The sequence below is a fragment of the Herpailurus yagouaroundi genome, unplaced genomic scaffold (assembly GCF_014898765.1).
Source record: "Herpailurus yagouaroundi ecotype Mexico unplaced genomic scaffold, PumYag 188, whole genome shotgun sequence".
NCBI classification, from domain to species: Eukaryota; Metazoa; Chordata; class Mammalia; order Carnivora; family Felidae; genus Herpailurus; species Herpailurus yagouaroundi.
Window position 1 is genome coordinate 15727092 of NW_024412419.1, and position 27718 is coordinate 15754809.

The window sequence follows — 27718 nt, forward strand, 5'->3', positions numbered from 1 at the left end:
CAAGTGCACACACAAGCTAGGGGAGAGGCAAAGAGAGAGAATCCCCAGCAGCCTCCATGCTGTCACAGAAGCCTGACACGAAGCTTGATCCCAGGAACCACGAGATCATGACCTGAGCCAAAATCAGGAGTTGGATGCTTTAACCAACTGGGCCACCCAGGCACCCCTCTATTTATTTTTTAACATTTATTTTTTGAGAGACAGAGAGACAGAGTGTGAGCAGGGCAGAGGCAGAGAGAGAGGGAGTCGCAGAAACTGAAGTAGGTTCCAGCTCTGAGCTGTCAGCACGGAGCCTGGCGCAGGGCTAGAACTCACAAACGCAAGATCACGACCTGAGTTAAGTCGGATGCTTAACTGACTGAGCCAACCCAGGTGGCCCTCTATTTCAGTTTTTATACAGAAACAAAGCGAGGCCTAGCTCAGAGAAGTTATCCCTGATTTGGAAATCTTCTAAAACAATAAAGATATCAGTAAAATACCCTCTACTACCCCAAACTGGGCATACCCCAAACACAACTGTACTTTCCTAGTTTACGCTTTACTTTGGTGGTGGGTGTTTATAAGTGAGATTGCAGCCAAACAATTGTTCTCCCTTTAAAAAACGTGTAAAGTATGTTTTTTGGTTGTGTTAGGTCTATATGATGTATGTGTACATGGTCACTACTGCTACATTCTCAGCAAGATGCAGAGTGGTGTATTTTCAGGAGAAAATTTTTAGTCGTGTGGTTTATAAGCCACAGTCTGCTTGCTTTCTCTTTGGTTTCCCTCCGAAGGTCAACAGACACGTCTTACCTTGAATTATTCTTTTTCTCCCCCTCCCCTATGTTGAATTATTCTTGATGAACTCATTACTTAACTACTAAATGATCTTTACATAAAAGCAGAGCTTGCAGGGCACCTGGGTAGCTCAGTCGGTTAAGCGTCTGACTTTGGCTCCGGTCATGATCTCGCAGTTGGTGGGTTCAAGGCCTGTGCGTCCGACTCTGTGCTGACAACTCAAGAGTCAGGAACCTGCTTCGGATTCTGTGTCTCCCTCTCTGCCCTTCCCTCACTCACGCTTTCTCTCAAAAATACACAAATATGAAAAAAATTCTTAATATTAAAAAAAACCCCACAGCTTGCTACCCTCATCATATAACTTTTCTAACAAACCATAATATTAATTCCTGGCCAGTGAGTCCAGTAATATATTAACTTTAAATAATATTTGTGTTACTGAACTAAAGAAATGCTTTCAAGTGAAATCTAGCATTGTGTTCTCAAAGTACCAAAAGATCCCAATAGTCTTGACTTTATTGTAAAGGAAAATGTGAGGTTCTAGCTACCAAAACAGGGTAACAAATCTTTTTTTTAAAAATGACAACAGTAAATATTTAAGAGATTTATTAAAGCATCTTATCACAAAGATGGAAACACATACAAATTAGAAACGTGCAACCGTCATCTTCCACAGTCAAGTTAAAATGGTATAGATTTTTCCTGTTTTCATAGCCGAAAACTTCAGATCTTATACCCAACTTACTCACCCTGAATATTTTAGTCATTCTTCCTGAAAGTACCCAGGGCAGCAAATAACCAAAATGCAAACTATTATATAAAGAAAGTGCAAAGTTACAAAAGAAAATGTGTAGAGAACACCCCCATCCCTCCCCCCTTTCAAGGCAAACAATGGCACTTTGCTCTTGCTTAACCTAGATTGTCTTCAAAAACACTATTAAAATGTAATAGACATAACGGTAAAAAAAAAAAACCAAAATAAAACCGACTTCGAATAGATGTCAAAAAAGCTTGTTAGTGTTTGAAAATAAATGCTTAAACAAAGGAAAGTGTATTTTATATCAAACAAGTTTGAAGAGCCCTGTATTGCAGCATTCTGTAAAATAAACAAGACGAAAAGCTGGTATAGGGTTTATTGACAAAGGCAGAACTTCTTCAGGCAGGTATGTAAGGAGGCGGTGGCTCTTTCTCAGGCATCTTCACTGCCATTTCATAGGTTGGCAAAACATACTGAAGAGAGAAACAAATTGTATCAGACTTAAATCACCTTGAAAAATTCCTGTCTGGAATAATTCAAATGCTTTCCGAGTTTAGCTGAAGAAACTATTAGCTAAAAAGTTCCTGAGCGTAACTGAGGTGATCCAAGACTGCTAAAGAGGGAGGGGCAAAGGAAGGGAAGATGGAGTTTTGCTTCTGAACTGACCGGAGGCCACCAGGGCACCTTGACAGGAAGTAGGTAGCACCGTTCTCCCCTCTTCCCTACAGTGTGACTGACAGAACCAGTGCCTCAGGGGCTGCAAATCCAAGTTAAGGGCACCACTGACCCATGCTAAAGGAAGCCTCCATTAAGATGCTGGATCCTGAATTTCATCAGAATCTGTAATTCAAGGGCCAGGTACTTTTATATCATTTCTTCTAGGGTAAAGGGCACATCTATGTAAGAGTGGCATTCCAACCTAAGTGACTCAAGTGTGAGAGGCGGGCCCTACATGGGCCACATGTTTTCTACATGTTGAAAACCTGGGAAGATAATACAGCAGCAACTAAAGGGTCCCAGGAAGGAGACCTCCCCACAGACTCCTGGAACCCACTGCATTCATCTCCCCACAGAAAATTCAGCTCCCCCTTTTGATCGTGTGGATGTTTTTTAAAAGCAACACAAGCTGTAAATGACGGTACCCCATCCTTAGAGGTTCCAGAAGCCACAAGCCTGGCATGGCTCACACGGCTGTTTCCTGTCTGATCTCCTCTGCAAAATGCAACCCTTTTCAAGACTACCTACGAGTCCAACCTAACAGTCAAACTGAATGAGCAGAGCAGTGCAGGGTGTCTCTCACCCATGTAGCCAGGTTTCCAACTGGGAAATGTTACATCTTGTGGATTTAAGCTATCTGTGTCCTAAACCACATACACGGCATTGAAGAGCCAGTCAAGACCTAGGCTCATTAAGAATGATCAATAACAACTACTGAAGATTTAATGTATTAAAAGATCGTTCACCTGTGGAGGTGCTTCGAAGGCAGGGTACACAGCAATCTCCGGCATGTTCCTGTTGTTGATGTATTTATAGCAGTTCCAAACACAGTTGATTAGATATGCCTAAAAGAACACAAACAAAACTGACACATGCCAGAAACTCAGCAGACTACCTGCTCTAAAATTAAGGTGACTTCTAATGCTTTTCCGTGTACTTTCTCCCTGGAAAAGGGAATGGACACCCATTTGGACCTAGCACAAGCCAGGCCCTCTGCCTACTTGCCCCCACTCAAATATCCCAAGCTTTATTAATATCATTTTACAGAGAAACCAGAACTGGGGTTGCAATTCAGGTCTGATAACCATTGTGCTGCCAAGGAAATTCTGTCTCTGAACCTTTGGAATGTGAACAGATTTTCAATTAAATCATGAGCTACTTCTAAAAACATAATGATGTTCTTTACACTTAGGAAGGATCCTGGTATTTCCAATCACTCTCTGGAAATGAGAAGGACATCACCTAGGTGTTATCTTTACTACTATGTCCGAATAAACACTATCACTTAACTGTTGGAACTATGAGGAGAAAAGACAACAAAAAGGTTTAGATGAACAGTGTCACAGCCCAAATATTTAGTTCAGCAACTCACCTTAAAAATGATGAATAAGGTAAAGAACACAAGAACAATGAAGAGGAGGCAGCTGGAGTCCAATGCCAAGAGGTCATCTTTGTAGGGAAAATCAGGCTATAAAAAAAGGGGGTGGAGAGGTGAACAGGCAGAGGAAAGAAGATATTTAGGGCAGGGACACTACCCTCTAGGATAGCGCAGTGATGAATACACATCATTACACACTTGTCCAAATCTGCAGAATGTAAGTGAACCCAGTGTAAACTAGGAACTCTCGGTGATAACGATGTGTCAGTGTAGGTCCATCAATTGTAACAAATGCACCACTACGGTCTGGGATGTGGACAGTAAGGGAGGAAAGGGCGTGCTTTCTATTCGATTTTGCTGTTAACCTAAAACTGCTCGAAACCATTAAGTTTATTAACCAAACACATACACATTCACTCATAATTCAGCTATGGCAGCTGCATGTTGTGACAGTCTAGAGAGCATCTTAAAAATACAAACAGGCACCAAAGTCAGAACTGATATTCTAATAAAAACTAGTAAACAGAATTGAACTCACTGTACCTTTAAGCCTCATCATCATGAATGCATGCTACTGAACACCTCAAATGCATTTGAATTCTGCTGTATGAGCTGAGCTCATCTTTCCTCTTCCCTGTTTTACATTTTGCTGGCCTTTGGAAAAAGATGATCTCCTGTATGCAACTGCAGACTTGTCCCTGAGTTGCTAAGTTACGAAGTGCTAAGGCTTACCTAAGTTTCAGGGGTCATTTAGTCCTACGTGGGGAAATTAATTTTTCTAAGAGCCAACTGTCAGTCTCAATGCTCATCAGAAAGGGGCAAAAAGAAGGCATGCCCCTGGTTATAAAGGCAGGTAAGATTCTGTGGCTTACTGCAGACTTACTATGTTCCATTGTGAAGGGTTCAACTTTATTTACTCATTAAGCTAGGTTCCAGGAGAAGGGTACTACAAAGGAATAATTTATGATTTATAAGCTGGCCAAAAAAGAAAGTATTGCCACTCTGAGAGACCAAGTGAATATAGCGACAGAGTGGAGAAACCACTGGGGTCTATAAAAGGAATACTAAAAAAAATTCACCCTAAAGTTTTCCTATAAAACTCATTTAATTTTTAAAAACATATCTGTTTTTAACGGAAATGTAAATACAAAGGCCCAAATAATTTTCAAAAATAAGCAGCATGTAAAAATCCCAAAGGACTGAAAAAGAAAAAAGCATCCACACACCAACTCCAAACACAGCTGTCTCCTTGGGACAAAACTGTTCTTTAAACCTTTATTATAAATAAAAGGACAAAAATTGAATGAGACCAGCTCATGGGGAACGCTACAGATTTTATTCAGAAAGCTTGCAATCTTTCAGCCAAACACGACATGACAAGACAAGAGATCTAGAATGAGGAAGTTTCTGACCACGGCCAACCAGGACACCAGGCCCTGCCCCCAACCCCTTCTCTCTAGCTCATCATGTACGTGCTGCTTCCCTCCCTTTCTCTATGTGGCAGGCACCATGGTCCCCTTTTAGTCCTCTGACTATACCATGTTCCTTCCTGCCTCAAGGGGTCTCTGACCTGGGACATTTGCTCCTATATTTTCCCTATCTTAATTCCTACTACACTCTTGAGTGCAATTCAAGTCTCGCTTCCCAGCCCAGGTCTGATATCGGTATGATATCCACTCACGCAGCCAATACTTTTCCTTCACAGTTTTACTGCAGTAATTGTCAATTAATTTTCCAATCCCTTTACTAGCAAATGAGTTCTACTGATGTATCCCAAGAACCTAGCAGAATGCCTTGCACAGAAGCAGCAATCACCAAATGTTTTCTGAATGAATAAATTTGGTGGTACACAAGATACAATAGGCAGGATATCTGCCAAGTCGGGAGAAAATTCCTAACGACAGCATTTTTGAAATGAACTTCCATTTATCTGGACTTCACACCTCCTTGCAGACCTTACTCCAACCCAGAGGGTTCCCTACCCCTCCATCACAGGGCACTAATCTAAGCTCCTCACTGAATGCTGTGTAACAGTTATAGTTCATTAACACAGATAACATCTTCATGTCTTAACTCCCCCAATTCATGTCTGCTCGAGAGAGAGAGGAAGTTATGTTTATGTTTGTATCTACACCATTCACCAATAATTTGCCTTGAATGGAGGGAAGGATACAGTAAGCACTCAAATATTTGCTATTGATGCCGGCAAATTAAAAAGGGGAGAAGCAAAAATGGCATCCAGTGTTTGCATTGCAGCAAGCTGTTGTAGAGGCCGAGCACACCCCAAGCAGCTGGAGGGGCCTTACCAAGCTCCTCCCCTGGGAACTACATTCAGCAGCTCAGCATCCAGCCTGAACAGCTCTGAACTGGGTGTGTGAGCCTTTGTGCTTTACCTCTATTTATTTTGGGCATCTGTTAGCAAGACGTGCCCTTGGGTGTCAGAAAAGACTAAGATTACTTTTGGGGTCTGGGAACAAACATTTACAACATTTCAGCTTACAGAAGATTTTAAAGGAATGCGCTTTTGGATAGAAGGGGAAGCCTGTATAGCCAAGTGATTATAGTACCGATATACTCAAAACAAAAGTTGAACTACTCCTTAAGTTCTATGATATCCACCTTTAGAGGCTTTTCAAAAAAATATTTATTTATTTTGGGGGAGGGGTGAAGGAGCAGAGAGACAATCCCAAGCAGGCCCCACTATCAGCACAGAGCCCAATGTAAGGCTTGATCTCATGAACCATGAGACCACAACCTGAGCCAAAATCAAGAGTCAGAAGCTCAACTGAATGAGCCACCCCGGTGCCCCATATTTAGAGACTTTTAATACTAGAATATCCAAGTAGCACGGTAAGAAAATATCCTATGTATATTACTGGCTTTAACAAGGTAGTTAAGAGGAGCAATAATTATTTTGAAACACTTTTAAAAATAAACAGGGTAGATTAAAATAAAAATAGCACCAAAAGCTGACTCAAAATTTTGATTTACATACTGTACTTAAAATGAAGAGAAAAAGTTTAATTAGTATACACACTTACTAATTGATCCAGATACTCTTTGATTCTTGGCAAGTAAGTGAGAGAACTGATAGCAACCAGACAACTGAGAACGAAGTCAAAAAGCCGGTAGCAGAAGAATGGAATCAGCCAACCCACTTGATACTGAAGAAAAAAAATAATCACAACATCACAACACAAATATGAAATATTAAGTGCCACTCAGTAAAGGTCAAACTCAAAGTCAAAAATATAGGGTACTTACAGAAATTGCTCCATATACCAGCATTGAACTGATGATAAACATAAGAACAGAGACAGCAAAAAGAACACAGGCATTATCTAAGAAAACAAAAAAAAAAATCTAATTAAGCTACTTATGCAACAAAAAAAACCCCAAAACTCTTCATGACAAAATGTTTTTTGTTTTTTGGGGGTTTCTTTTAAAGTTTATTTTTATTTATTTTGAGAGAGAGAAGACACAGAGAGCAAGGGGGAGAGGAGCAGAGAGAGAGGGGGAGACAGATTCCCAAGCAGGCTTCTCACTATCAGCACAGAGTCTGATGTGGGCCTGGAACTCACGAAACCATGAGATCATGACCTGAGCCAAAGTCAAGAGTCAGAGGCTCAACCAACTGAACCACTCAGGCACCCCAACAAAATTACGTGTTAAAGCTAGCTTAAAAAAAAAATGAGTATTTTCCAGAATGCCTCCGAAAAAAACCTAAAGCCAAGAGAGTTTAAAAAAAAATAAAAAATCCATCTCAGCATTAAGTAATGAAGTTTTGAGGAATTCACCCTTTGTTTTTGTTTATTAAATTGCTACAACTCATTGACTCTTATCATCAACCAGTCACTCTGCTAGGGAGACAGGTCTCTGCCCAGAGCCTAAGAGTCTGAAGGCATGCAGATAATGATAATCCAATGTGGCAAGTGCTACATTGGATTAGCTGTCCTTGGGGAATCAGGGAAAAAATATGGAAGAAATGACACATGTTGGGTCTTGTGAAATGAGCAAGGTTCAACAGGAGGGAAAGGCTGGTATCTGCTTAAAAGACACATAAACTCAGAGCACTACAGCTGCCCTCTCTGGCCTCAAGAGAAAATATAGAGATTCAAGGTTCTCCATTAACCTCCTCTCTCTTACGCCAACATGGGAACTCCCTGCTCCCCACTCCTTGCCCTTGATTTCTCCACTGCTTTAACAAGCCCATTTTCTTCTTTGTTCTTCACCTGTCTCCTTCCTCAAGGTTATCCAAATTCATTAATTACCTCACAAAACACCTGAGTAATTTCAACACTACTAAGCCACACTTGAGAGGTTTTTTTTAGCAGATCTAAAGTTAATTCTTTGACTCTGGATAGATATTAAGAACCAGAAAGGCACTAATGATGATTAGAATAACTGCTGGATATCACACATGATATCATGTATCATCTTGTCACTTGGAAGTATAAACATCATCAGTATTTGGTGCTAAGTTAAGGGCCGTCTTTAGATTTTTCTAGAGGATATAGGATATCCTTTAGATACCCTGTAGCAAAAAAGGGGAAAAATGGAATAACAGGTGAAAAATACATACACAATACCTAGAGCGAGACACTCCAATATTTTTGGCTCAATAAAGCAAACAAAATATGAGGGCTAAACGCACAGATATGAACCTCAGGTTTCCATCCACCACCACATTCAAAAACCTCCTCCAGGGGGCCCCAAGTGTTCACCCGTTACCAAAGTGAATAAAATTAAGGTTAAATTCACATTTGAAAAGCAGCTTGTATATGTTGCAGAAGCATTTCATATATATTGAGGGTCATATTCTGTTTAGCTGACTAACTGCAAACCTCATTATTTACAATCAGCCGCAGGCCAATGATCAGAAATTAACTTGCCATTTTAACACTGCGCCTGTGGGAGGGTCAACGTTCCACTTCCGTTAGAGACACAAACTACTGTATGACCAAGAACTACACATTTTTATGTTCTCTCAAAAAAGGTTTTGGCGGAACTAGAATCAACAAAAGTATGCTAACTCAGTATCTGATTCCCACTACGGTGGCCACGGCAGCCATGCAGCATGCAGTAAAACCTGTGGCTTCATCCCTGCAGCTCCAGCCACAGCATAAGAATGTCAACAGCCATAAATCTTTTTCTACACCTTGATTTAAAGAGAAACACAAGCTGACACTGCATGCTGAAAAATGCCAACATTAGCAGGTTTTATATAATTTTACAGCCTAAAATACCAAAAACAGGCATTAAAAACTAAAGTTTTATTCATCGTTGTATTTTGGTTTTTATTTTAAATAGAGAAACAGACTACTTAAGAAAAAACAAACTCCAGAAGGGAGGTTTCTAATATGCTCTTGGTATTTCTTTTACCACACTTGACAACATAATTAAAGGATTATAAAGATCTGAATGGACACTCAGTAGACACATTTTTATTTATTTTTTTTAGTAGACACATTTTTACAAAGCACTTAAAGGGGAGCCTGGGTGGCTCAGTCGGTTAAGCATCCAACTTTTTGTCTCGGCTCAGGTCATGATCTTGCAGTTTCATGAGTTTGAGCCCCGTGTCAGGCTCTGTGCTGGCAGTGTGGATCCTGCTTAGGACTCTCTCTCCCCTGCTCTTTCTGGCCCCCCACTACACTCACACTGTCTCTCTCTCAAAATAAATAAACTTAAAAAAATTATTTTAAAGCACAGTGTAAAAAACTGTTAGTGATTTCATACTGTAATGTCAACAGATGCCCACAAAACTCTACTTGAATCCTAGAAAAGGCAGCTGGCCCTGTAGACAGTGAATTATTTAAATTAACAACCAATTTTTATTTATTTTTAAGTAGGCTCCACACCCAACACGGAGCTTGAACGACAACCCTGAGATCAAGAGTCACGTGCTCTAACAACTGGACCAACTAGGTGCCCCCACAACCAAATTTTTTTAAAAAACAACTTCATAAGCTTATGGGAAGACCATAAATTTAATGAAGCTCAAGAACTTACAATAAAAGCTAATAAAACTAAAAATATGGTAACTTAAATCCTATAATATTATAAATACAACTTACACATGAGAACTCAGAACATTTTTCTGAAGTGAAATTTAAAAAAATCAACACGCAAAAAAGCTGTTCATACTGCAAAGTTTGAGGCATAATTTTCTGTTCGAACATTAAATTTCTATTCATAATATACAATCTTAACTAAAATATTTCTGAACCTGTATTTTAAATTTTAATGCTTATTTATTAAAAAAAATTTTTTTAACGTTTATTCAGTTTTGAGAGACAGAGCACGAGAGGAGCAGAGAGAGAGGGAGACACAGAATCTGAAGTAGGCTCAAGGTTCTGAGCTGTCAGCACAGAACCCAATGCGGGGCTCAAACTCATGAACCATGAGATCATGACCTGAGCCCAAGTCGGCCACTTAACTGAGACACCCAAGTGCCCCATTAATGTTTATTTATTTTTGAGAGGAGAGAGAGACAGAGTGAGAGCAGGGAAGGGCAGAGAGAGAGAGAGAGAGGGAGACACAGAATCCGAAGCAGGCTCCAGACTCTGAGCTGTCAGCACAGAGCCCCACACGGGGCTCGAACCCACAAACTATAAGATCATGACCAGAGCCGAAGTCTGACACTTAACCAACTAAGCCACCCAGGCACCCCTGCTCCTGTGTTTTAGAGAAAGGTAAATAATGAAAATGTTACTGGAGAGTAAACAGGTTTAAAAAGGTAATTTACATGAATGTCTTCTATTTCTAACTCCAACAGTGTCTTTCTTCATCTAAATGATAGATATATATTTAGAATTGTGACCCTGAGCAAAAGATATCACCAAATATTCCAATAATTCATATTTCACATGTTCCTGTAAGCCTATTTGCTCCCATCCTCTACTACACTTGCTAGCTGACCTTCAGAGACTCACAAGTCTTTTTGTAATTTCTTCTTATCATCTCCACAGCACCAGATAGGAATCAAAGGTATACAATGTATATTTCTCAAAAATCTAGTAGTCCATAGCATTTTCTGGGCAAAAGTGCTCAATTATAATTCTCACTGAATAATTTGAAAAACCCACAAAAACACTTTTATGCCTCAGCAAGTAAAATAACTTAACAATAATTTAATCAATTCTCTGAATAGTGTGTGTGATTAAAGGATATATTTTCACCTAAAAACATACCAGCCATTCTCTCAGATGAATAGTAATTGCCAATGACTTCATACTGAATGTTGACAGCTGGCATTGAGTTTGGATGAGTTACTTCCACAGTCAGCAAAATTGCCATCAATAGGTTTACCACCTGTGAAAGATAAGATGTTTGGTATCTGTTATATTATTCATCAGGAAACAGTCTTCACAATCTTCGGATGTCTTTCCATATTTAAAATGTTTTACTTGCAGTAACAAAGACAGAAAATAACAGATTAACCTGTAGATAAAATAGTATGCAATACCATAGAAGAACAGCTGAAAAATAATTATTTCCTAAAGTATAAACTTAATTGTTTCAGAGAAAAGATGTATTGCCTGAACTTGCGTTAATATCAACAAAATGGCAAAATGATTAAAAGGAATCATTACAGATTGTTCATGTTTATTCATACACCGATCTCAGAATTTCTGAGTTTGAAGAAGCCACAGTTCATCCAACATTACTTATGTAATACCATCAGTTAAGAATATAGTGATCCAGCAGGCTTACCTCACTACCTCCTCTCTGCTCTCCTCTATACACATGCTCCAGTTTGTTGGACATACCATTAAAATGAGGTTAAGATCAGCTTGGTCAGAGCACAGCAGGGTCTCAGCCGCTAGAGCCTAAGCTAACAAATTTCAATGAAAGCCAATTCGCACTGGCTTCATAAATTTTTGGAATGTTACATGACAGCAACTCCCTAAAACCCTTCATTCTTTTTCACACTTGATCCTGCTAAGCTACCACCTGAACCTGTACAGTTAGTTGGATTCTAATCTGTACAGTTAGTATAAGGGCTTGATACATTTGCAATGGAATTTCATCTTATATTCTTGCCTGTCAAGATTTTCTGGCGGACACCCCACAGATTTACTATCTTGTTTTTTAGCTTCCAGCATTTAAAAATATGATCAGCATGTAATTAGTATCTCCACCTCAGTCACTGGAAAAGAGAACCAGGCCAAGCACAGGAGGCGTCCTCTTCCCATTAATCAGCAATCTTTGAACAGAATTCTTTATCTCGTTCAGAGAAACATCTTGAGACTTTGTCAAATTTCCTGCTGCAATTCCATCATAGTATCTGTTGAGTTTTTCTAGTTTACCAGGGTTGTAACTCTATTTGAAGCGGTAATTATTTATGCCTCCAGTGGTTAAAGAATCCCTGCAGTATGCCAGGAGGCACCGCTTCTTGAAGTGCTCAAAAACAGTCCTGTTAATGATTCAATAGAGAAAACCACCTAGGCTTGGAGTTAGGCTTCCCTATCTAAAGTGCACAGAAACATATCCTCCCCTCCCTTTGTAAAAATCTGAGCATTTGATGCTTTTAAGGTATGTTAGAGCCTTGACCATCAACTGTACTTTGAACAAACTCTATTACATAGCTCTCTCCTATCCACCATGAATGATAAATGATTTTATCAGCTGGAGGCACTGCACATTCTCTGTGACATGCAAACCAATTTTAATCAAAAAGGTTAGGGGATCTAAACAATACCAAATACAGAATCAACTGACATTTATTGAGAATATACTGTATACTAAGCATATTCACATACAGTATATTATTTCACTTATTCCTCCCAACCACCTGCTGAAGTAAATATTACTAAAGCCCATTTGCAGATGAGGAAACTAAGTTTCAGCATGCGAAATAACTTGTGTTACAGAGGACAAAGGTTAGAGCAAGGACACAAACCTGACTCCATTTAAGACAACCAGCTTCTTAGCACCACAGGATTACTTATACCAATTCCTAAGCAACTCCTGTTTTGAGGCCTTTCCAGAAGACGCTATTATCTAAGGCTATGTTTATACTTTACTGTCCAAATAAATATGTTCAGTAACATACCTTTTCCCTTGCATTGCTCAAAAGCAAGGTACTTTATCCTTCAACTCTTGAAAGGTCTTACACAGGACAATCATATTTGCAAGGTGGCTCCCCAGTTGAAGGCTGATGTTAGTTGCGATGGGTGTGCGACCCGCATTTTTACTGCAATGGGTTTTGGCTAGTGTGTGGTATAGGAGTAGGAGCTAATACAACTAGGTGAATTAATTATTGAACAATCAGATGTATCTACTGAAGCCTTATAGAAATCAGTTTGAAATCAATCCAGCAAATTATTTTTTGCTAAACACTATACAGTCATAGTTAAATAGCTCTGCACAGGGACACCTGGGTGGCTCAGTCAGTTAAGCATCTATCTGACTCTTGCTTTTGGCTCAGGTCAAGATCTCACAGTTCATGCATGAGTTTGAGTCCCATATCCGGCTCCATGCAGACAGCAAGGTGCCTGCTTGGGATTCTCTCTATACTTCTGTCTCTGCCCCTCCCCTGTGAGCTCTCTCTTTCAAAATAAATAAACTTAAAAGAGTAGCTCTGCATAGTACAGAAAAACAGTCTCATGTCAAGAAAACTATGCAAACTCAATTACTAGATGAAGGAAATGACACAACCGAAATATTTAGGAGTTTAATTTTCCCTTCTTAAATATTTTTACTGCATGTAGGACTTATAAAAATGTATTTTCTCTGGAGCACCTGAGTGGTTCAGTCAGTTGAGCATCCAACTCTCAGTTGCAGCTCAGGTCATGATCTCATGGTCATGGGATGCAGCACTGTGTTGGGCTCTGTGCTGGCAGCTGCGGAGCATGCTTGGGATTCTCTCTCTCCCCCTCTGCATGGCCCTCCCCCTCTCATGCTGTCTAACAGAAAAACTTACAAAACAACTTTTTAAAAATCTATTTTTCTTCTCATAGATAAGCCACAGACTCGCAGTGACACTTCAAATCTCATTTCACTGTCACAGCCCTGAGTATTAAACAAAAGTCAAAGATCTAATCAAAAGGACCAAGAAAGGATAAATAAAATAAATTGCAGTGCTACTTCTTTAAAAGCTCACACTTCTTCAAATCTTCACTGAGTTAATATATTCTAGGGGCGCCTGGGTGGCTCAGTCAGTTGGGCATCTGACTTTGGCTCAGGTCATGATCTCGCAGTTCGTGGGTTCGAGCCCCGCATCAGGCTCTGTGCTGACAGCTCAGAGCTCAGAGCCTGCTTCAGATTCTGTTGTCTCCCTCTCTCCCTGCCCCTCCCCTGCTTGCTCACGCTCTCTCTCTCAAAAATAAAATAAACATTAAAAAAATCTGGGGCGCCTGGGTGGCACAGTCGGTTAAGCGTCCGACTTCAGCCAGGTCATGATCTCGCGGTCCGTGAGTTCAAGCCCCGCATCGGGCTCTGGGCTGATGGCTCGGAGCCTGGAGCCTGTTTCCTATTCTGTGTCTCCCTCTCTCTCTGCCCCTCCCCCGTTCATGCTCTGTCTCTCTCTGTCCCAAAAATAAATAAACGTTGAAAAAAAAAAATTAAAAAAAAATTATATTCCATTATGTCAGTATATTTCATTAAAATCTCAACTTTCATTTTAAATATTAACCTGGAAAATCCATCCTTGTGATCTTAAAAGACTTACCACTGAGCACCCACCCTGTGCTCGTATTTAGGCCCTGTGCTATTTAATTACAGTCCCTTGAACTGTAGCATTTTTAAAAAAATATATAAAATTGACTTTACAGTTTTGCAATATAAAATTTGGTATAAAATTTCTCTGAATAATAGCCAGTATGTACAATTTCTTAATATTTATTCCCAATTTTTTCCTTTTACTATATTCAGGAAAAAAACCAAAAATGTAATTTAAATAATGATTAATTTCTAAACCTCATAATATGGAGGTACAGAAGACAGCAAACATGTTAACAGCACGAGCTACAAACATACCATTCAATGTAGAAGCAGTCCTGTGCATTTATTAGGTTAAATTATGTGGTTTACATGGTTTTTGCAAGCCTTCTGCACACCTTGTATAAGTAAACAAAGAATTAACAAAAGCCAGATGTGTTGGATTTTACTTGTTACAGAGATACGGTTACCAGGCTACCAGGCCCAGGCCCACGGAAGCCCTGGGCCTCAGAAGAGGAATTCCTCTTTGCTTTCTCCTCTTGCTGCCACACCCATCCCAGATGATTCTTTGGGGGCTGGTTTTTGTTTTAAATCATTATTCTTTAGGTTTGCAAAGCACATTCTGCCACCACCCAGTATCTGCTGAGACTATAAAACAAAGTGTGTGCTTCAGGCCATCCTGATAAGGGTCTCACAGGCAGAGAGAGTCTCCACTGGGAGCCAGTCAGCAAAGCACTGCCAGCTGATAAAGATCAAAATGGCCAACCTCCAAAAATTCTGTTACATGTTTCACATATATATAAGCCTCCTGTTGTTTACTGGTAGTTACAAATGTGCAGTACAAATGAGTTATTCCTACTATATTTAAGAGGTGGCAATTAATTTAACAAATGTCTAATGAATACTTCAAATGTTCTAATTAACAAGCTAGCTGCTATACACCTTTATAGAAAAAGACCTATCATCTTTCTCCCTCAAGAACATCTTGTGGGGGAGAAAAATGAAAAGATAATCATTAGTAATCATGTAATAAGTAGTATTTAATAAGTACATACAAATAGTATAAAGAAACTTTTCCAGATACACAGTGAGGAAACCAGATCCCTCTGGCTGAGAAATAAAAAAAGCTTCACCAAGAAAACAGCTGGGCTAACCATTAAAAAATGAAATGGAACTGGCAAAATGCTATTAACAGTGGAAGCTGGGTGATGAGTAAATGGGAGATGTTAATACTATCTCATTATTCTTTAGATTTGAAATTTTCCTTAATATACTGTTTTTAAAATGTGACTTGGGGGGAGAAAAAAAAAGCACATGTCAAAGTACCGAGGCACAAAAAAAGTGTGTTTGAGGAAAGATATTAACTTCAAAATATAAATAGGTTATACTCTTATTTATTTATTTATTTTTTAAATTTTTTTTTCAACATTTTTTATTTATTTTTGGGACAGAGAGAGACAGAGCATGAACGGGGGAGGGGCAGAGAGAGAGGGAGACACAGAATAGGAAGCAGGCTCCAGGCTCTGAGCCATCAGCCCAGAGCCCGACGCGGGGCTCGAACTCACGGACCGCGAGATCGTGACCTAGCTGAAGTCGGACGCTTAACCGACTGCGCCACCCAGGCGCCCCAGTTATACTCTTATTTAAAGGAGTCAGGGGTGAGGGTTGGAAAAGAATACAGTTTGAGGACACCTGTCTTCACCTCTCTCCCAGTCACCTAGCTTTAGATTATTTATGGCTGAGACATTCATGAAAAATTAGCAATATATTAAATCTTTCCAAAACAAAATTATTACAAATGCTCAAAATGTATTCTTTTTATTTAACGTTTATTTATTATTGAGAGACAGACAGACACAGAGCATGAGCAGGGGAGGGGCAGAGAGAGGGGGAGACACAGAATCCGAAGCAGGCTCCAGGCTCTGAGTCGTCAGCACAGAGCCCGACGCAGGGCGGCTCGAACTCACAAACTTCGAGATCATGACCTGAGCCTAAGTTGGCCGCTTAACCAACTGAGCCACCCAGGTGGCCCCTCAAAATGTATTCTTGTAACACACCATCAACCATGAAGGAGGACACCTACTCATCAAGACTATTTTCAATTATTCAATGAACATTTGAACTTCTATGTAACAAATTGGTTTGAAATCATCTGGCTTCAGATTCTTCAATAAATAACAGAAAACAATTTTAGGAATGCCAGAATTTAAACTAGAGCTCATTCTGAAACTTTGTATTACTTGACCAGGGATTAAGCCACCCATGCTTCTTTCAAATCTAAAATGCCAAAAGCTAACACTTCAGGGCTGGTACCTCTGGTGCACAGAACTGGCTCTGACTTCTCTATGTCCTATTTAATACCATAGAATTAATACTTTAGTACACCGTGTTGGAACGGCCTGAACACCAGACCAGTTGCCGGAGAGCAATGACACTGTATCCGATACATTCACTGATACAGCCTCTAGGCCCAGCAGGAGGGAGAGAACTGCACCCCCTACCCGCAAATTCCAAACAGCACAGAGGCCATCATCATAGATATTCTCCCACCTGAAATTTAGGAAGGGAGTATCCTGACAAGGTACTGGAGGAGGAAGGGACGTTCTACCTCACTCAATCCCATATTACTTCTATTTTAGTAAAGAAGCTTCTAGCAACAAAATGCACTGTTTGGACAAGTCCTTTTTGTTTAGAGATACTACCCTACACTTTACCTGGGTGGTCTTGTTTTCTAAAAGGTTACACACCTTCCCAACTAGACAGAAATTGTGTTTTTTAATACTGCCATGGTACGGAAGCTACACTTTTGAAAGTCACCAACAAAACCAATGTCCTTTGTCCAGTCCTTTATCCAACTAAAATTTGATGTTACCGATCACCTTCCCCTCTCCTTTGTCACTGTACTGTTAAGTCTCATTTTTGTATATGCGCTCCAAAAACCCCTGTAATACCATAAAATAAGTGCAGATACAATTTTCAAGACAGAACATTTGAGTGCCTCTGTGTGGCAGATAATAGAAACAGAATAGACAATGGCATATGGTCCCTGTGATTTACTCTCTTTCTGTGTCTACCAAAGCCTTCTACATTGCAGATGACCAATAAATCCCTTATTTTAAGGCAGATTAATTGATTTTAGAAGCTTATAATGTTCTATTAACCTAAAAGCCCATGCAATGAAAAACAGCTACGGCATCCTTCTAAAATTGTGAAAACTAAAGCATGGAAAATAAGGAGATCTAAAATGTTTTCACATCAAGCGCCTCCAGTGGGGAGTAAATTTAAACTCCTCACTCCCTATTTTGGGAGAGTAAATACCCTTACTAAAGTTTTACTCCCTGCATTTTTGGTTTGCTGTTTGTAACTCATATTTTCCCCTGCAATTCCTTTCACTTTTATGAGCTGATCCCATAGCATTAAAAAAAAAAAAAAAAAAAAAAAACTGCCTAGAAAAGACTGGAAAGAAATACCGCCAATTACATTCAGATGGTTGAAATTGGGATGGTGGTTATTTCCTTCTTGAGGAGGAGTTAGAAATCCTTTGTTCTGTGAATGGAGGGAAGGATCTGAGAAGAAACAGGACGATTAGGTTTTCAGGAAGAGTCCCAGCTGGTGGACACACCTCAGTTTAGTAGGAGGGAGGGTTATCTTCTAGGGACAAGGCAGACAGGGTAGAGTAAGAGGCTTGAGGACCCTTGTATGATTCATTTAGGGGAATGGAAGGCAGAGCTAAGAACAAAAGAAATGGAAGACCCAGACCCCTGGCAAAATGGAGAATAAATAAAAGGAAGTTAGGAATACAGTGCTATTACCGTCCATTAGCTGATTAATGTCCAATATTACAAATCAGTTAAAATATAAAACAGAGTTTCTGAGGGGAAATTTGATATAATTTTATGCCAGTAAGATGAGATTTCTGAATATGGAAGTATAGGAAACATTAAAACAAACCTAGAAACTAGCAAATAAGCCTACACATCGAAGTTTTGTTTTTTAAAATGTACATCAATAAAGCAAAACTGTAAAAAAAAACAAACAAAAAACAGGGCACTCAGGAATAATGCGAGGGTCCGGTAGTCCCCTGGAGGTGGGCCATGAAACAGTATCTACCTAAGATTATTGTCATCTGGTGTTTGTCCAAATACTAATGATTTCAAGGCACTGGGTAGGGAAGTAATGACACAGAAAGGCAAAAAAGAATGTGTGAAGTTTTTTTTTTTTTCTTACGTTCACAGAAGTTAACTGAAACAATACAGTATCACTAATACCACAATCCTCCATACCAAACCAAACCAACAAAAAAACCTCAAACAACAACAAATCAGTCATTGGTGAGAACCGCCAATCAAGTCAACAATATGAGAAGTTTGTCAAAGCTTCAGTGAAGTCATTATAGCCTAAAGCTATTCCAACAGGGTCATAATTACCTTCAAAGTGTAGGAATACTGGAGATGGTGGTTAAGAAATCACAAAAGTATTACTGGTGAACCACCAATCAATAACACTGTCAACTTGGTTTATGATACAGACTTACATAGATCTTGGAATCCAGGAAATGCTACCATATGTGGCCAGAATAAAGGAGGCTCTCAATAAAGGTCTCAAAAACCGGAATGGGTTTGAAATAAAAAGCGTCTAATGGGCAAGGGGTAGTTGAATCAGGAAAAATCAGATCGCGTGTAAATCCTGGCAAAAGGTATTGCCTCTAAGAGAACCTCCAGATTCACAACAGAGGCCTTTCTGCCTACATCACACACACACATATTATAACAAAATAAGGTCCAAGAACCACAGGCAACTGAGTTATAGCTGGATCTTTCGTTTTCCTTTCCGGTAAGACAATGTCGAAACTGGGCTACATTTCTCAGGATCCACTCTTAATTGTTTTGTAGGGAACAAAATTCCAGGGAGTGTACGTGGAAGAGGGTTCTTTCTGATCACGGAAGTACAAAAAGGGCCTAAACCGGGTACTTTCCAGAACTCCTTACCAAATCCTAGTACCATTATCCCTCCTACCCACCACCCCTACTCTCCATCCTCCCCACCCCCCGCCCACAACGCCTCCGCTTCTCCCCACCCCGACTTTCTCCTGTAATTTGTGCCAAGGAACAATCTCCCCATTCCTACCCACCCCACGCTGATTCAAGGCCACAGTCTCCTCTCTCAAACTTACAACACCCTAAAAAGAGTCTCCCCTATGCCTTCTCGCCCCACCCAACACCCCCTTTCAGTCCCACCCCCTCCCAGTGAACACTCCCTACATTTCAGACCCGGCTCCCCCACTTCCCGCTCATGCGCATTCCCCCAGGGCCCCAATCCTCCCGCCCCGCCCGCCCTTACCATATACCAGGTCCCCAGGATGATAGTCCCGGTGCGGACATGGCAACAACCGCAGCAACGGGTGCTGTAGAACCGGTCACTGCGGCTCCGCTTGAAAGTCATGGACACCATCGGGAATCTCTCAGGCTTCGTTCTAGGATGGGCCCCTGACAAACGCTTTTCGCCCAGAGGTCGAACCCAGATAGCTTTGCCACAGTCTCCAAATCCAAACGACGCGTCTTCAAGCCCTCCCCTGGCCCGGGCCCCAGCCAGCTCCTTCGCACCTGCGCACTAAGTGCCGAGCGCCGCTCTCGCGCGACCTCGGTTTACCCCTCTTCCTCCACCTTCCCCGCACACAGGCCAATGGAAGAGCGGAAAGCTGGGTGGACTCGGCCCCTGATTGGACAAACATGGAGACTGACAAGACGTCACGCCCAATCAGAAGTGCGACTCGCCTTAGCGCTAATGACTCCCCGCCTCTTACTAGAGGGCCGGAACTGGCTCGTAGGCCTAGAATAGCTCGGGAGAGGTTGGTGGTTTACCATACCCGAGACGAGAGCGACAATAAAAGAAGCATTTAATGGGGAGAAGCAGAGACAAGATGGGTTGGTGGGAGAAAGCGGGCACGAAGGACTTTCCTGTGTCTCCGCCACGAACGGCTTCGGAGGCGTCACGGGACCGAGGCTGCTCACGTGACCTTTGCGCGCAGCTTGATTATTTGGCTGGCCGGGGGCGGTGCCACTGGGAAAGGGGTGGGGCTAATCCCCGTTATGGAGCCTTCCTCGATGCAGGGGTGGGAATTGGGGACTTCTTGGAAGAGTACAGTTTTAGGTTTCCACACTCCCTCACTTTGAAGACTTCTTTTTGGGAGCAAAGACCACCTAACTCTTAAGCAACTAAGAAGCAAGAGGATTGAGAAAAATAAAAAGATAAAGTAGAAGAACTGTTTAGTTTCTGGGTCTTTACAGATAAGTGATTTTTATTGGGAAAAATTGTGAAACACGTTGAAATGGACCAAGAGATTCCTGGGTTCCTAAAGTGAAAAACCAGCCATAGTCTGACACACCTTTCTGGGTACCCTGATTCTATGTGGGCTTTCCATCTTTCTTTGAGGAACTCTGTACAACTCTCTATTGTAGATAGCTAATAGCAAAAGGAAATACTCCTGTCCATCGAACTTGACAATGAATCTTAACGCTCCTGGGAGAAAGCCATTTTGCATCTATTTGTAAATTCATCTCCCATTCACAATTCAACAATATAAGTGAGTACTTTAAATTCTCCTTTAAACTGGTACTATCATGTTAACTGGTTTCCTCATTGAATAAATAAAATCTTTGCCACTTGTTTATTTTGTATTTCTGTGAGACTTAAGGATTTTACTTTAAAAAAAAAAATACATGGTTCAACTGTTGGGAAAGTACACTCCCTTTTAGGGAAGAGAAAGGCCTCCCCCAACCCTGCCAAGTGTATTCTTAGCTGGAGACCACAGTGAATTCAGAGTAAAGGTTATTGCATTGACATGGCTTCAGTGAACACCGCTTGAAGTTATACATTGATTTATTGATTATCTCTCCCCACTAAAATGTAAATTCTAGAAGAGCAGAGACTTTGTTTACTTCTGCAACATGGAAGAAATTGTCCATGGACAATTATCCTGGTTTGGATAATACTTGCAATATGGGAGGCCATAGTTAGGTGAGGCTACACTGAAGGATGGAGTGGGGTGGAAGCAATTTGACTCATAATGAATTGACATATCTCCACTTTAGTCCATACCAACACTCCCCTCTCCCCTTCAAAATTACATAGCCCTTACTGTGTTCTGTGCAGGGGTTCAATCACTATTTTGAATCATTTCATCCTTTCAACAATAAATATAGGGAAGGTGGTTTTATATTATTTAACTCCACAGAAAAGTTAAATTTCACATCCAAGGTTACAAAGCCAGGATGTGGAGAAATTGGAACCTTCATAAATTGCTGGTGAGAATGTAAAATGGTGCACATGTTGTGAAAAAGTTAGACAGTTTCTCAAGAAGTTAAACACGGAGTTGCCGTAAGATCCAGCAATTCCACTCCTACGTATATAAAGAGAATCAAGTTCACACAAAACCTTGTAACAAATGTTCATAGTGGCATTACTTATATGAAAAAAAAAATGGAAACAATCCAAATGTCCATTAGCCAATGAATGGAAAAGTAAAATGTAATGTATCCATACTAATGGGATGTAACTTAGCAATAAAAATGAATGCATAATCCACCTCAGAAACACTATGCTAAGTGAAAGAAGGCAATCACAGACCACAATGTTTTGTTGTATAGACCATTTTTATGAAATGTCCAGAATAGTCAAATATATAGACACAGAAAGTATATTAGTGGTTGTCAGTGGCTGGAGTCAGTGAGGGACAGGGATGATTGCTAAAGGGGATGGAGTTTCTTCTCTTTTCTTTTTAATGTAGTTTCTTTTTCAGTGATGAAAACGTTCTTTTTTTAATGATGAAAATGTTCTACAACAGGTTGTAGTGATGGTGGCACAACTATGAATATACAAAAACCCATTAAACTGTACACTTTAGGTGAAATGTGTGCGAATGTGAATTATATCTCAATAAACTACTAAAGGAGGGGGATGGGAGAAGGGACTGGTTGCTGAGCCCAAATGAAGGGTCAGCCTTAAGAGGAAGAGGAACCCCACTGAAATGGAAAAGTATGAAACAGACAATGAAAATCTCAATAGATTGGATAAACTCTTGATTGAGTCATTTTGAGAGAAAATTAGTGAATTAGAAGATTGCACTGATGGGGGCGCCTGGGTGGCGCAGTAGGTTAAGCGTCCGACTTCAGCCAGGTCACGATCTCGCGCTCCATGAGTTCGAGCCCCGCGTCAGGCTCTGGGCTGATGGCTCAGAGCCTGGAGCCTATTTCCGATTCTGTGTCTCCCTCTCTCTCTGCCCCTCCCCTGTTCATGCTCTGTCTCTCTCTGTCCCAAAAATAAATAAACGTTAAAGAGCGGTCTTTAAAAAAAAAAAAACAAAAAAGTTTAAAAAAAAAAGAAGATTGCACTGATGAACCGATCCAGAACTTGGCACAGAGACAAAGAGGTAAAGTATGAGCAGTGATGACATGGAAGATCAATCAAAGTATAAGAGCAGATTCCAATTCCTCAGCTGTGAAATTCCCACCCCAACTGATAACATGTTATTTTAATTTGACCTTTCATGCCATAATTTATGGTTAAAAAGTCCTCTTCTATATTATCCTTCCCTATCAACTTTCATCATAGCACTCTTGGGGAAGACAATTTTTAAAGGCTTCTACCAAGGAAAAGCTAACTGCCAATAAAAGCATTTATAGCAGGGGTGCCTGGGTGGCTCAGTCGGTTGAGCCTCTGACTTCGGCTCAGGTCATGATCTCACAGTTCGTGGGTTCAAGCCCTGCATCACGCTCTGTGCTGACAGCTCAGAGCCTGAAGCCTGCTTTGGATTCTGTGTGTGTCTCTCTCTCTGCCCCTCTCCTGCTCACAGTCTGTCTCTCTCTGTTTCTCAAAAATAAATAAAACATTAAAAAATTAAAAATAATAATAATAATAAAGCATTTATAGATGAATTCATCTATAAAAAATCTATTCATTACTTCCAAGAAATAAGAGGATTAGTTAAAAATCAATTTAAATCCCCATTACTCTTCATTAGATTGTTTCATCAGTTGTGAGGCACCTAGAAAATATGGATGGAATACTCAAGTTAATCTTTCCCCCATACCTCTTCATGAAGCAAAAATTGTTTTGATTGAAAAATGCTCCTTGATAAAATAGAACCCAGTTGCTTTCCTTTAATGTTCTATTGAAATATTTCAAAAAGAACTTCATTTCACTTGTTCAAGAGACACCCTTAACCATCTTCTCAAGTGGTTCCTTCCTTTGAATTCTTGGTGTCCTGTCAATTTTTAAAAAGTCTGACTTGGCACATTTCATGGTTGTGTTGAAACGTTTGCCTTTTGGGGCGCCTGGGTGGCGCAGTCGGTTAAGCGTCCGACTTCAGCCAGGTCACGATCTCGCGGTCCGTGAGTTCGAGCCCCGCGTCGGGCTCTGGGCTGATGGCTCAGAGTCTGGAGCCTGTTTCCAATTCTGTGTCTCCCTCTCTCTCTGCCCCTCCCCCGTTCATGCTTTGTCTCTCTCTGTCCCAAAAATAAATAAACGTTGAAAAAAAATAAAAAAAATAAAAAAAAAAAAAGAAACGTTTGCCTTTTAATCACACAGGATGGTAACTCCAAAACAACACAAGTACCTTTATAGAAACAATTTAGCAGCCTGCCCAAGGTCTGTTTCATAGAGTTGTTATTTTCCTGTAAGTTAATATAGTACTAAATGATTTTTTTTTTAAGATTTTATTTTTAAGCAATCTCTACACCCAATGTGGGGCTTGAATTTACAACCATGAAATCAAGAGTTGCATGCTCTACTGACTGAGCAAGCCAGGCATGCCTCAATGAATTTCTTATATTCCTGAAAAAAAGCCTAACAGGGAAAAGAAATCTGGAATTTTGTATTCTGCTTCATAGAGTAGTAGTGTATTAGTAGAAGTCAATAGAATATTTAAACTGTATTATAAATCAACTGATTTCTTTCCTACCCCAAAACCGAGCTTCAGAATAAAGAATAGTACCAAAGGAAATGACTATGCAAAGGGCAACAGTGAAAGTAATCTATAGCAAATTGAATATCTTTGCTATCTAAACATACCATAGAAATTTATAAGTAAAGCATCACATCAGAAACAGATAAATGGATGAAAGATATGAACAAACAATTCACAACCAGTGACAAAGCTTCCTAAGAATAAGAAGCACACATGAAAATGATAAATTGAAGAATCGAAATTAAATATAAATGATTATTCCCCTCCCTTTATTAAATGAATATAACTTGAAAAGGATATCATGAAATTAATACTTTTGTATATAACTGGTGGGATTGTAAATTGGCACAACCATTTTGGACAACTCTTTGATAGTATGTATTAAAGCCACATATTTAGTAATGCCATTTCTAAAAATCTGTTCTTAAAGTCTAGAAACTGAGAAAGTGATCTGCACAAAGATATCCTTTATCTCAGCATTATTTATAATAGAAAAAAATTAGAAACAACCTAAATGACCAGTAATAATTTAGTAAATTATGGTATACTTTATGATGAGATACTCTAATGTCATTAAAATTGTAAAACAAGATAAAATATTTATGAAATAACGTTAAGTGAAAAGAGAATACAAAATTCTTTATACTATGTTTACAGTAATACTAAACATAAGCCGTGTCTTGGACTCTGGGTCTGGAGTTCTTTCTTGTCCAGCAAGAAAGCAGGATGCAGGATTAAATGCAAGAGAGGCTAATGTCCTGGAGAAGACAAGAGCCTGAGTAAGGGTCCTTGCTCCGTTTGTATTAGGATCAGAAGGCTTACAAATGTGGTGATGGGTGTGCACAAAGAGACAGTGAAATCATGAACATTATTAACTCATGGGCATAAGGGAAAGGGGGTTTTGAAGATATGTGGTGTTAGGGGTTTGGGTTAATACAAAACAAAATCCTGGCCTTGGAAGGCTGTTTACAGCAGACCTGAAGCCCCACCTCTGTTTACCTAAACTAGCCTAGGGAACAAGAAAGACAGAGCATGCTACCTCAGGATCAACAAGGTACCTTTCTTTTGCTAATTAGCTGCACTCTGGGCAACTTCACCCTGTAGTGGTCTATAGCCCTGTTTACCTGTTTACCTAGTTTGGCCCTTCCTTCCTATGAAAGCAGCTTTCTGCTATAATAGGAAGTTGGGGGGCGGGGGGCTTCTGCCCTGAATACTTAATCTTGTTTACCTCAACTTGGATGTTTTCATCCTGAGATTCCCTATTCCTATACCTTTGTCCTATACTGGGACCTTTGCCCCACTTTACCTATTCTTATTTACCTAATCTTGCTTACCCAAACTTGGGTGTGTACATCCTATGGCTTTCTAATTCTTTAAGCCTTGTTAAACTATCAATGCAGGCTCAGGGAATTCCTAAGCTTGTTCCCCACAAAACCAGAAGTAAATATATCAAAATGAAAACCAGTGGTTGTTAAGCTGGTAGAAGTTATGGGTTTATGATACTCCTTTTATCTATTTCCAGTGAATGAGTATGTGTGTGTTTGGTTGTTAAAAAAGTTCATTTCATTATTATTTTTTAAATATTTTTTAAAGTTTATTTATTTTGAGAGAGAGAGAGGGAGAGAGAGAATGTACGGGGGAGAGGCAGAGAGAGAGAGGGAGAGAGAATTCCAAGCAGGCTCCGTGCTGTCAGCACAGAGCCCCATGCAGGACTCACACTCACAAACCATGAGATCATGACCTGAGCCAAGATCAAGGGTCGGACACTTAACCAACTGAGCCACCCAGGTGCCCCCCAAAAGTTCATTTTATAATAAATTATCAGGCAACCTTAAAACACACTAAATTATTAGCCAAGGTCTAAATTAGTGAAAAGAACAAGTTCTAGAATATTTTAAAAGAAATCTAACTTTATTCCTTTCTGGTACATAATTGATAAATAGATAAGCTTGATTGTGGTCAGCATGTTAGTTGCCTATGATCGTTTTTATAATGGGAGTAAGGTTTTCCTTGTCCAGACTCTGAGCTTGATAAGTAGGGAACGTTGTGGTCCTGGCTCAGCCCCTATCTGAGTATTCTGAAGAACTCTCTTAATTGCTTAAATTTCCTTATTATTACTTTCGAAGGTTTTACATTTTGCCCCTTTCCTGGGCAAAACCTCAGTAGTTCAGCTGGGTTTATTTTCTTCATGTGCAAAACTGGCAGTTAAAGTAAATGATGTCTAGTTCCAGATCTATAATTCTGATTCTAAATTAAGACTTTCAAAATGCTTTAAGCCTACTAATTCTCAAATTATTTAAGACTTTGATCTCACAAGCTTCAGCTTCAGGACCCTTCTCTTGTTTGGGCCTGGAAAAGCCTCTTTCTGTGTGTTAAAAAAAAGATCATATGTTTTTATTTAATTTGAAAAAAAAAAAAAAAAGATTTTGACTCCCCCCACTGGTTAAGACAATTGGCTTTTCCACCTTCCCTTTTCCTTTACAACATTTCCTCTTGTATCAGGTGGTGTTTTAGTGGCTGTGGGGATATAGGGCATTCAAGTAAGGAGAAGTTGAACTGAAGTTTCATTATTTTGGGTGTAGTGGAAATTCATGTGCCTTAGTTGCATTTCCCTGCACAGGAATGGCTTCCAGGACTGCTTTCATTCCCACTGTGCTGACTTACATGGTGCTGTGCCATGGAAGGCAAAGCAGGGAGCTCACTACGTATAAGCATGTCCTTTAACAACTGGCTCTGGAAGTACCTGGGTCATGGAGGAGAAGCAAGGTTTGAAATGCTCAGAGCCAGAAACTGGTCTGTGCAGAATATTTCCAAATCTTCCAGCTTTGATAGAAACTGTATGGACAGAGGTTTTTTTTGTTTGTTTGTTTTTTTGTTTGTTTTTTTGTTTTTTTTAATTGAGTTTAACTGAGATATAATCACATACCAAACAATTCACCCATTTAAAGTATAGAGTCCAGTGGTTTCTTAGTATATGCACAAAGTTGTACAAACATCACCAAATCTGTTTTAGAACATTTATCTCCCCCCCCAAAAAAAACCCTTTCCCTTTATCTATCGTTCTCTAATCCCCATCCCCCCATCCCTAGGCAACCACTAATATACTCACTTGACAGTTTTCCCAAATTTGACAACAATCCTACAAACTTACATGACAGTTACCAATAGAGTTATGCAGTTGATTTAAAAAAAAAAAAAACAAAACCTTTCCAGGGGCGCCTGGGTGGCGCAGTCGGTTAAGCGTCCGACTTCAGCCAGGTCACGATCTCGCGGTCCGTGAGTTCGAGCCCCGCGTCAGGCTCTGGGCTGATGGCTCAGAGCCTGGAGCCTGTTTCTGATTCTGTGTCTCCCTCTCTCTCTGCCCCTCCCCCGTTCGTGCTCTGTCTCTCTCTGTCCCAAAAATAAATAAACGTAAAAAACAAAAAACAATTTTGATCAATGATGCTATATGAAAGGCCAAATT

At 40.1% G+C, this 27718-nt stretch overlaps 1 protein-coding gene across 1 annotated transcript; it reads right to left on the bottom strand.

The window, feature by feature from the left end:
- Positions 1-1366: 1366 nt before the first annotated feature.
- LAPTM4A (lysosomal protein transmembrane 4 alpha) lies at positions 1367-19899 on the bottom strand. Its single transcript, XM_040496143.1, has 7 exons — positions 19632-19899; positions 10820-10940; positions 6894-6970; positions 6671-6793; positions 3624-3719; positions 2998-3096; positions 1367-2007 (listed from the first exon to the last, which is right to left on the bottom strand). The coding sequence occupies exons 1-7, from the start codon at positions 19740-19742 to the stop codon at positions 1933-1935; spliced, it is 702 nt and encodes a 233-aa protein (XP_040352077.1). The 5' UTR covers positions 19743-19899; the 3' UTR covers positions 1367-1932.
- Between the last annotated feature and the right edge of the window lie 7819 nt (positions 19900-27718).